Source organism: Protomyctophum parallelum (genome assembly GCF_964188405.1).
Source record: "Protomyctophum parallelum genome assembly, chromosome: 5".
Classification (NCBI taxonomy): domain Eukaryota; kingdom Metazoa; phylum Chordata; class Actinopteri; order Myctophiformes; family Myctophidae; genus Protomyctophum; species Protomyctophum parallelum.
Window position 1 is genome coordinate 47,035,327 of NC_139702.1, and position 11,599 is coordinate 47,046,925.

The 11,599-nt window shown below is 42.7% G+C and overlaps 1 protein-coding gene across 1 annotated transcript in view; it reads left to right on the forward strand.

The window, feature by feature from the left end:
- The first annotated feature begins 216 nt into the window (after nucleotides 1-216).
- The window catches only part of mtnr1aa (melatonin receptor 1A a), a 52,901-nt gene continuing 41,518 nt past the window's right edge, over nucleotides 217-11,599 (forward strand). The window contains exon 1 of the mRNA XM_083765160.1: nucleotides 217-582. Coding sequence (XP_083621286.1) covers nucleotides 399-582 — 184 coding nt within the window. The 5' untranslated portion in view covers nucleotides 217-398. The remainder of the gene's footprint in view (nucleotides 583-11,599) is intronic.

Consider the following 11,599-nt stretch of genomic DNA (forward strand, 5'->3'; position numbering starts at 1 on the left):
GGCTCTACCGCTGTATGGCCACGGAGTGTCAGTATTTCCCTCAAAACGCCCCACAACAGCACCTCACGTCGCTTAGCCATTTAATCACATGTTATAGGGAGGTCTGAAGTTCCCTCTCTCATGTCACACATGTAGGCTATACCAACAAAGTGATGGGCGCGCACACACACAGTCATAAAAGTATGAGACACTGACACTGGAGCAGCGTGGCCGGGAGACGAAAGAAGAACAGGGGGAATAAAGTTCACCTGGCAGCATGGAGGAGAAGATGATAACAGCGGCAGCACACCGGCATCTTCGGAATCTAGATTAGGATTTAGACATGCATATTTTGGAGGGACGGCAGAGCGATTATTTGGCTGAGTGCGTAAAAGTTGCGTGAATTATCATTATAGACAATGGTTACAAATGGGTCTCACCTGAACAGTTCTGAGCTAGACCCGGACCAAGAGCTGAGCAGTCGCCCCCCGTGGGTCACCACAACTCTGGGGTGCTTCCTCATCTTCACCATCGTGGTGGACATCCTGGGGAACCTCCTGGTGATATTCTCCGTGTATCGGAACAAGAAGCTCAGGAACGCAGGTGAGTCCCAGACAAGTGGCATCATGGTGGCGCCCGGTGCGCGCGGCACAGCCACAGCCTGTCCCACACAGGCTCAAAGCTGCGCTTTTTTGGAGTTCATTCAAACGACTGAAACGAGATCGTTTTTGTTCAATTAAACTGGGTTCTAATTTATTGCGAAAATGTCTATATCTATAGCCTAACAATATATCCCCATTCAACGCATAGGCTACTACCGGAGGAATAGGATGTCTCGCGCTAGGACGCAGACGACCGTATAAGCAGATGAGACCAATCATTTAGATATGTGTTTTGTTGTCGATATAGGCATATAGGCTGTAGCAAGCGGGGTAGAGTACAAACATGCATGATCCACAATCTTGCATTTTCAATGAATGGCTAATCGAAGAAAGGAGAAGGGGAATTGGCTATTTGCCAAATGGAGCATCCTATAGTCTGTATGGTGTATTTCTTTCAAAGCAAAGCACTGCTTTGCAACTATCGAGTGCTACGTACTACATTTATGCTTGATCAGTCAAGTTATTATTATGCTCTTTCTCTCAGGCATTATAGGCATATAGCCTATAGGCTATAAATCAGGTTTAGTGGTAGCCTTGATACAAGACTGTCATATATTATCTGACAGTCTTGATCCAAGGCTATATAGCCTATAGTTTAGTGGATGCATTAAGTAGCCAAGTGAACCGAGAGAGACAGGAATTTGATTGACATGTTAACCGGTGCCAAGAGAAGCGATTTATCTTGGCGATGCTTTGACAGTAGCCGATCTCTTCAAGCTCTCCCCTCCATATTCCAAGCATATCGATGTTTATTGACCCACGTGCTATTGGGAAGATGGCAATCAATTTATGTTGAGTACTTGAGTTAGCCTATATATCTCAACGATATGGAGTTTGCGTCACGGGTCGACCGGCGCGCATTCTTGAACAAATTAACCCAAAACATTGTTACATAATGTGATATGACCCGCAGAGGTGCGCTCATAAACCCACTTCAAGATTGACACACATAATGACTGTTTGTTTTATAATTGAGCTTTGGGAAATTGGACATAATTTAATAATCTCTGCAGAGGGAGCCATGTGCGCTTATAGTCGAGTGACCCAGTAGACTACAGTGGGATTCTGCGCTCCTGTCGCTGTCGATCAGTTGACTGACAGTTAGGCTCTAATATAGGACAGGGCGGACAGCAGGCTATACATCTATAGCCTATAATTGACACTAAGAAAGAAAGAAAGAAAGAAAGAAAGAAAGAAAGAAAGAAAGAAAGAAAGATAAAATAAAAGGGATATTAGTGTGACCAGTGAGTCTTAGTTTCTGCGTTTCACATTTTGTGTAATTATACAACACTGTTATTAGCCTAAACATTATTTCACACACACACACACACACACACACACACACACACACACACACACACACACACACACACACACACACACACACACACACACACACACACACACACACACACACACACACACACACATACATCATTCACATGTATGGAAATATGATTATTACTTCTTCTGATTTCATTGGTTCATGATAATCCCCCTTCATTGGTAAAACACACTGCAACTGTATACCATAGCTGTCCCGGATTTAGGCCTTTTAATAGTGGTGTGTGCACACAACACTATCCTAGCGGTTACATAAATAGAATGGTACGGGACAAAGGAGATTAGGCCTATATATTCTCTGACGTAGGCCTATGTGTGTTACTCGTTCCCCAAACATAGAGGGGCAAAGTCAGTTACGAGTGATGTTCACACAATTCATTATGACTTATGCTGTGTTCACAAACTTCACACGGGCAGATTAAAAAGATACAAAGATGTAAAGCTATGTATTTGTAACTGTCAGATGCATCTTTGCATCTGCTTCCATTGACAATGAATGGTAGCTTTGCATCTGCCCGTGTGAATGCAGCATTAATTACATGTAAAGAGGTCATAATGCAGTAGATGGAGGTTAATCAACCTCGCAGTGAGTTAGATAATCTTCACAGCATTTATTGATTCCTATAGCATCAAATATGTGGCCCTGTATCACAAGCATGGATGCTCCATTCATGTCTGAAAGTGTCTTCTTTTTTTTCTTCTCTTTTTTCAATTCTTCAAGGCAATCACTTTAATGTTTATACACTAGCCAAGCACTTAATAAAATGGCATTAACATTGGAGGATTCAAGTAAGCTCAGCAAAAATAGGACTTAATGGTGTCTTACGTGACACTAAGTGACAAGTTTGAGGGAATACTAGCCAGTGCGGACTGTTAGCCTGGCTCTTCCAGTTCAAGCATTACAAGAGCATTCGCAATTTTCCAGCCCAGTTCCCAACGATGGTGCTAGGGCCAGCTAGGCTATCCCAAGACTTGCAATTCTCTGATCTATTCATGCAAAATAAAAGAAAAATGCATTGGAAAAAAGGTGAATTTACAGACATATTTAACAACATAGAAACCTCTCAACTTTCCCCCTCTTTAAAAAATTCTGATCCACAGTACTGTAACTGCAAAATAATGTGTTCAAATCCGTATTTTCACCTGTGAGTTGTTGTATGTCATCCTGTTTCTCTAAATTTGTCAACACTGTAAAACACGGTATAGGCCTACTGTGAAAGACATGTTGTAAACATGTTCATCACATGCAATCACTCGCATGCATGCATGCATGCACACACATCGCACTATACGGAGTAGATATTAGACTTTGGCAGTAGAATTGTGAATGCAACAGTAAACTGTGAGCACAGTTTATGACAGCAAAGAAAATCCTTCTGTTGATGTTTCTGATCTGGTGGATGTCCGCCTGGAGACTGAACGCAAATCTTGCTGTGTTTGACTTGGTCCAACAGACTTCTGGCAGGGCTCTTTAACATGTTAGATAATTACCCATTGATGTCTCCATAAGACTACAAACATGATCGTTACGGCATGATCTACAAGCTCACAATTAACAAATGGTGAATGGTGCATTTATTGTCTCCACCAGGCCGAAGGCATGGGGGGAGAGTATGTTTTGCACTCCGTCCGTCCGTCCGTCCGTCCGTCCGTGTGTCCGTGTGTCCGTCCGTGTGTCCGTCCGTGTGTGTGTCCGTGAGCAGCTAATCTCGGCCACCGTTAACCCGGTCGATGCCAAATTTTGCACACACACTCCCTGGATGCCAACGATGAACCTCTGCCCCAAACTTTCCAGAGCGGCCTGTTATAGCGCCACCAGGAGGCCGCTTTGTGCAAAACAAGTTTTTGCACAGTACACCTACAGATTTTGTCCAAACATCGCGCAAATTGGTACACAGTCTCTTTAGAGCCATTCAACGAAACGGGTATTTCAGATTTCTCAGACTCCATCCTGATTGGTTCAGATTGGCTTCCAAAGTTCACAGGAGTGCTCAGTTTCAAACAAAATGCTGCAAATCATGAACACATCGCGTGATTTCCGTGAAATTGTGCACGCACATTCCCACTAGGCCGAGGAAGAAATGCCACATGAACAATTTCAACTCAGCCTCAAGGTGGCGCTATAACTGGCCGAAAAGTGTTTTTACCTCTAACTGCACGGATCTGTGGATAACTTTGTATGCCAACTCCCTAGTTTACTTTTGTTGCCCTTTTATCCAACCACCAGATGAAGGCAAGCTGCAATGTCCTACATTCCTATCCTGGTGGAGACCTGTGCCCAGAAGGGCACTTTTTCTAGTTTAATTATGAATTGAGTGGGCAAAACCATACCTCGATTAAATTGTTCATAGGGTCCTTCAGTCTTGCTGAAGGACACTTCGACACTAACCCTGGGAGTGCCCGGGATCGAACTGGGAACCTCACGGTTTTCCTAACCCTGGGAGTGCCCGGGATCGAACTGGGAACCTCACGGTTTTCCTATCCGGCTGTTCTACCGGCCACTCTACTCTACCCCTGAGTCACTGCCACTCACGACAACCTGTTGTGAGCTTGTAGATCTGTTATTCAGAGTGTACATTAACCATAACCTGAACCATACTTATTTGGATATAGAAAAGATAGGCAACAAAGTCTTATGCACAGTTTGCACACCTGATATGCTCTGAGACGGGTGCGTAGTCAGGGCTCAATGTATTCAGAAAACATGCACAAGTGTTTGCCTGAACAGATACCTGAAGGTCTTTGACCGAAACGAGCCTAAATAAAGTGTTCGTATTGCAAGTGCAGACGGTGTGTGGGTCTTTATGCGTTGGTGCATGTGTTCTGGATATAGAAAATACTGTATTTATTGGAATATTCTGCATGTAATAATGAAAATACTCACTCCAAATGTAAACTGGAGTCTAGTGGGTTTAGAATCACAACTGAATAGGCCACCTATACAGTATATATCATAATATATTAAAGGAAAATCGTGACAAAATCCTATGGCAAACCCAGTAGCCTATCGTGATTCTTGGAATCAAATCATGGGTTGAGGGAATTGTTACATCCTAGTCTTCCCATTGGAGGGACAGCCGGATGGTGGGCCTGAGATTATGAATTCACAAAATGTGAAAAATATTCATGGGTTTAATTCCATGGCCTACTGGCAGCGAGCTAAATAAATTTGCCGTTGATCGGTCCAGTGGTTTGCGAGATTAGCCACGACCAGACAGATATACTGACAGACGCGCACGCACGCATGCACACACACACGCACGCACACGCACACACACACACACACACACACACACACACACACACACACACACACACACACACACACACACACACACACACACACACACACACACACAGACCCTCTTCTAGATAGCTCACCTACTACTTCCACGTCATAAAAAATATATAAAGACCGCGGTCTAGACGACATTGACTTATAGCTTCCGCGCGCAGCAGCCAGCTATCTGAGCAGCTGTGGAGATCTGTCTAACCTTCCACATTCTCAATCCTCTGGCAATTGCATTTCATGTTGCTGATGGATTCTCATCCGTGAAGAAATGAGGGGGATTAAAAAATTCTCGGCTCATACCATAAGTCATTTGAGGATGTCCAGTAGAAGCTGCATATATACTGTGCGTGCGTGCGTGCACGCGCGTGTGTGTGTGTGTGTGTGTGTGTGTGTGTGTGTGTGTGTGTGTGTGTGTGTGTGTGTGTGTGTTTTTTATTCATTCATTATTATCCTTTTTTCCCCTCTTTTTTAACCGTTTTTTAAGCAGCACAATGATGCTGAGAATAAGAATGAGAATTCTGGACGTCGGATGTTCAGTTGATTGGGTAGCCTGGCTCTGTGTCAGTTTGGGTAGATGTGAGACTCTGAGCGTCACACCTGTGCCATGATGCAGGGACTGACAGTGCCCACTGTATGGACTGATGCTCTGTCAGGAGGATGGAACAGGCAGCATAGACCTGGGACTCGGAGAGAGATTGTTGGAGGGAAATTGTGCGTGGGTGGGGTGGGCGTGTGTCACGGTGACATCGTTTAGAGTGATGAATGAGCAACAGAGCAAGTGAGTGAATGTCTCAGTGACCTCATCCCAGAGTCATTGTCAACGAACATGTTTTTCGGCAACTGGTGTTAATATAGGCCAATAACTTATCCGATTTATTTTCATTGTATATTTGTCCTTGTTTTGATTGAGAGCGGAAGCATTCAGTGGACAAGCCTCAACAACGCCAGTCAAAATCTATCGTGACACATAATGACAGAGAGGGAGGATGTTTTAGTTTACTGTGGAAAATCACCCTCCAAGCTGCTCAGAATATACGTACACCACCATTTTAAGAGATGGGAGTTGCTCTCTCTGACATTGTGTACATGCCAAAGGAAAACGATACTTTCTCAGTTTTGTGTGCTTTGGCTATGGGCCAGCAAACAAGCTATTTCCGATCATTCACATTCATTACCCTTCAAGTATTATTATTGCTCTCAACTTAATAAAACATTTTGAAGAGCCTAGCGAGCAATTAAGGGTTATTTGTGTGTTTATGTTTCTCCAAATAAAGTGCATTTTTTAGTTTTAAATTGGCTAATGAAAGTTTCGTGAAACGCAACCAAAGGCCACCACCTCCTCGTTATACAATACAGAAACTGATTCTGCAACATTCATCACATGTTGGAAAACTTGGTTCTTTGAGGAACTGCAGCATTTGTTTATTTGAATATAACTGGGAGAAACCAGTGACCAGTTGTGTTAGATAAACCCAATGAAGCCATTTGGATCCTGATGCCTATATGAATATGACACTGAACCTACAAATATTTTTTCAACGATTAAATATACGCACCATAGTACCTTTGAGGGCCCCTCTAAGCCCAGGCCCCCTGGAACCTACTAAACGTCTAACCCCTGTCTACACCAGTGGTTGTTGCACTCATGTTACACAGGCTCAGAGTCGAAATGTTACTGTTCATTGCTGTCCATTCTAATAGGTGGCTTATTTGGAAGAGAGGATCTGCTTGCCCATGCCATTATGCAGTCCACTTCTGACCATCCTGTATTGGTTACTAGAATGTTAAGATAAGAGCCTCACTTAACTTACTTACCTAACTCATTACGTGGCTGTTTGGTTGGCATTCTGGCATTTGTCATGTGTGTTTTGTGGGTTTAGAATCACAACTGAAATAACCTATAATAGTGATCAAGGATCACAATTGACCATTGGAAGAATAGCATGTTCCTATGTTATGTCCGCCTGAAACTCCCCACGGGTGGATGGTTCTAATGTCTACACCCTCCCCAAGACCAACCAGTAGCCTTGGATCAGCAGTAGGCTAGTTCCATACAGCAAAGTTTCAGACGATCTGTAATCATGTACTAGTGTGTAATCACTCATTATGTTACGCTGCTAAATGTGCATTTATAGCAGTGCCACTGGAAATTGTGACCTATCTTATACGCATGTGTATTGTGTACACTAGATTTCTCTTAATACTAGGGTTGTGTAATTTAACTCAATTGCACTCAATTCCAAAAAATCATATCAAGAAAGCCAAGTCAGCAGTGACAGGGCAATTGGGAATTGACAATTGTGTAAAGAAAGATGAGAAAAAGCACAAGGCAGACAGAAAGTGTGTTATTCATTTTTTTTTATAATTACTGCTAACTCCATCGAAAACTCAATCACATTATTTGCTTGTTACTGTCTTCATGAAGCACTTGCTCCTAGAACATTTGGCCATAAGCAGGTAGTGAGGTAGCATGCATTGTTAACCTGCACAACATGTCATCTCCCATGCAGCAGGAAGCCTCATCATTACTCGCCACCCTTGACACTACAGCCGCTTATTTTTTAACCCCACTGGGCCCCATCTTGGCTTAAGATGCTAGGTTTTCACATCAATACTGAGGTGGCGGCGATTTGAATGAATGATATGGTATATCTTTGTCAAAAAGAAATACATTCAATGTCATTTACTGCCATTTCTTTTACAATAGGGCTGTTGGAGTTGAAGTGTTAGAATATTATTCACAACCCTTCCTCAGCTATTATTGTTAAAGTGGGCCTCAGGGCTTCAGCTATTATGGAGTTCCAGAGGCTTAAAAAGGCTAAAGGTCATAGCTTAGTATGCCTGTATTCTATAAGAGGTACTGTTGGTACGAGGTTTATTGCCAAGAAGTCTCAGGGCTCTCTTGTGTTTTCATAGTTGGGACTAGCTTAAATAGTACAAACATTGGTCTTGAATTTGATACTCAGTGTGTGTTAGTAGGACTGGCACAGCGGCCTAGTATTTCTCTCGTATAAGGAAGAGTTTAAAGAAACACAAGGTTATGAAAATACATTTTAGGTTAGCTATTTGTAGTTTAAAACTTTGATTAAGTGCAGTCCTCGTAACCCTAACCCAAAACCCAATGAATGCAGGCGTGACATTGTTCCGGTATTCTGTCTGTCACATTAAGAAACCTCGTTGTTGAGTAGTGATCAAGCCACACAACTCTGAAGTGAGACCTGCCCTTGCTGTTGCCTAGGACCTAGGCCTAGAGAGAGAGAGATGGCTAGACCCGGCCTAGGCCATCTCTCTCTCTCTCTCTCTCTCTCTCTCTCTCTCTCTCTCTCTCTCTCGTAATGTCTCTCCGCCTGTAACATCTTTCCAGTCCTACTGTCTGTCTCTCCTAAAACCATATCCAGGCAGAACAGTTCCCCGCCTGGGGCACCAGGTCGTTTGGGCTGTGTAGCCCTCTCCCCATTGCTCAGCTTCCCTAAATATCTGTTTCCCCCACACTGTCTCCCTCTCAGATTCCCTACTGTCTCCCCCACACTGTCTCTCTCTCAGCTTCCCTAGTGTCTATCTGCCATATACTGTCTCCGTCTGCCTCACCTATACACAAATCCTATTTTATAACACAAGTAGACCGCAGAGAGGTTGGAAGTGTTGGCACTCGAGGAAAGACCATGGGGTCTCAAAATCAGTAGGGTTTCTCCTTGCTGAGCACATTAAGATTCATACTGTAGCAAGCAAACCCATTTGATATATCATATGTGCAATAGTTGGGAGCAAAGTCTATTGGAGCAAAGTCTATTGGATCACCAAAACAGTAGGGGTCCTCTAGCCTGGCTCCAGCCCTGAATCGCTAGCCACGCTAAAAAAAATATGTTCTGGAATAATGAAGTGAAACGAAATGAAAATTCAGACTGAGTGTCATGCTAAGAATGATTGCACTAGAGGCAAGGTCACCTAAATCAGCAGGACTGTGTGACGCAGTGGGTGAGAACTGTCAGTTACTCACCACGTTTCCCTTTCCATGCACCATATGAGTCTACATTGTAACATTGTGAAAGTTACTGTCACAGCAGGTTTGTTAGTGTTAAGGACCAAGGTGCATTCAAAGCTGAAGATATATATCAGTTTCCAATCGCTTCAATCGCTACACATTGGTCATGCGGGTCAGCATTGGTAAAGACATCTGTAGCTGTAGCTCTCTTCCCCCTCCCTCGAGTGGTGGATTATATTATTGATTATTGATATACTATTGATATAACTGATATAAAAAGTACACAGTCATTTATAATTGAGCGTTCTCAATCGAGAAAAGGAGAAGCATCTGAGCCATTTTTTTACTTTGGATTGCTGCTTTTTCCACTTCCACTGTGGTTGATGAGTTACACAGTTTGAACTTTGGGAATGTAACCAAATGGACCCACTCGTTCCATTTTGTACTTCAAAATACCTAGAGCCAAGCTAGAAAATCCCAAAAATATCCAATTTATTTAACATAATTCCTGCTACTAGGCCTATATCATTCATGATATAGTAGCAGTTCAGTTCAGCCAAAACATTTTGACAACATTTTGACAACATCAACGCTGATTGACTGGCAGGGTGCGATGGGTGGAGTTGGGGGAAAGTGCTTCAGTTGGATTTTTCCAGCTGGGGCTAAGATACCAGACGACTGTTTGCTTCATTCATGTCACCCCGCTCGCCTTCGTTCGCATCACGCCTGTTCGTGCATTAACTTTGTTATCGCACCGCTCAAACTATCATGCCGGTTTGAATGTAGCTTTAGAATTGATACAAAACAGTAGATCATCGCGAACACACACAACCATACTGTAAGTTAGCATGAGATACCTTCGTTACAGTACAGTATGTGTTTTGTTCGTTTGAAGCATGTTAAAGGGATGAGATGAGGATGGTTAAAATACTGTCTTTCATATTAGCCCCACTAAACATGCATATACACAAAACAAGTTATTTAATAACTCACATCAACTGGTTCATGATTCAACCGTTTTAATTGCTAGGTTGTGCTCTGAGTCCAGAGGCCTTAAGAAGAGACTTAAAAGGAGGGTCTTGTCCGATGAACCTATAATTGCTATGACCCCATAAGAACCTCTGTGTGAAGGTTCATTCGGAGTTCAAAGGCTAGCGATACAGCCAGGACACCAGTCACATTCCTGTCTTAATAGTACTCAATAACATTTTCAAATCAATCCTAAATCAAACCAGTGAACAACCCGCGAAGCAAGGCTTAAATGAGTGTAATGTGTTCTCTTTTCGTGGATTTGATAAGAATGCACACAGCTGCATCCTGGATCAGTTGGAGTCAGTCAATTGATTTGTTGGGAAGGCTGGAGAACAGTCTGCTACTAGTTTCTAGTCTGCTTGAGACAAAGGAATGTATCTGTTGGCAGAGCAACAAATGGTCTTTTGGAAATGATCCTTTGCAATATTTAAGTTAATAAAAGGATGATTTGGTTAAAAGGCTAAAATGAGGAGAGAAGCTACAATCAGTCACGCAGTCCCATTTTTCATGCCTGTTGTTCACGACGCAGTCGAAGAGGATCCAAAGCAGCTGATCTTGATCTTGATCTATCCTCTTTTGAACCAAGTCAGTTCAGTTTCTTTTGACGTCATTCATTCTAAGAATTTGGGAATCTTGGACTTGTGTCAAAGAGGCCATTAAAGCATTTAATGGAGGATTGTGTTTTTAGGATTGACAGGAAGATCTGTGCATCATTGACGCAGCTATTTTAGGGCAAAGAAAGCAGAGAGCTCCTCACCGTTTCTTCATCACTGACACAATAGCCACAAAAATCCTGTAACAGATAAGGCACAGAGGAGAAAGCACAGAAATGTTTTCAGTAATTGTAAATGATCAAATATATTGTAAGACAGGGATACTCAAATAGCTGAACCTGTGGGCTACATTATGAAAATGGCAAGGGGCCAGGGCCCAGTTGATAAAAGGACAACATTAATGATATTTCTTTTGCTTTTTTTTAATGAAAAGAGAAGTGCAATATGCATTATTTTATGCCTTGGCCATTTTCTCTCTTTTGCACATTCAACACAAACTGTTTTCATAAAACAAACTAATGTACATTGTCTGCTATTTGTCTGCCTGCTATCAAGTGGGTTAACAATAAAGATAGCTGAGCATCTCTCTTTCAGTTGGTTCTGTCACGATCAGAGTCAGAGGTGTGTAGGACCCAAGCGCAGGACAATGGCAGAGGATGAGGCAGACACAAGGCAGGTCGAGTGCACGGTGGTTTATTAACCAAAAACCAGGTACAGGAACAAAACACAGGAAACACGAGGAAACTAGGGATAA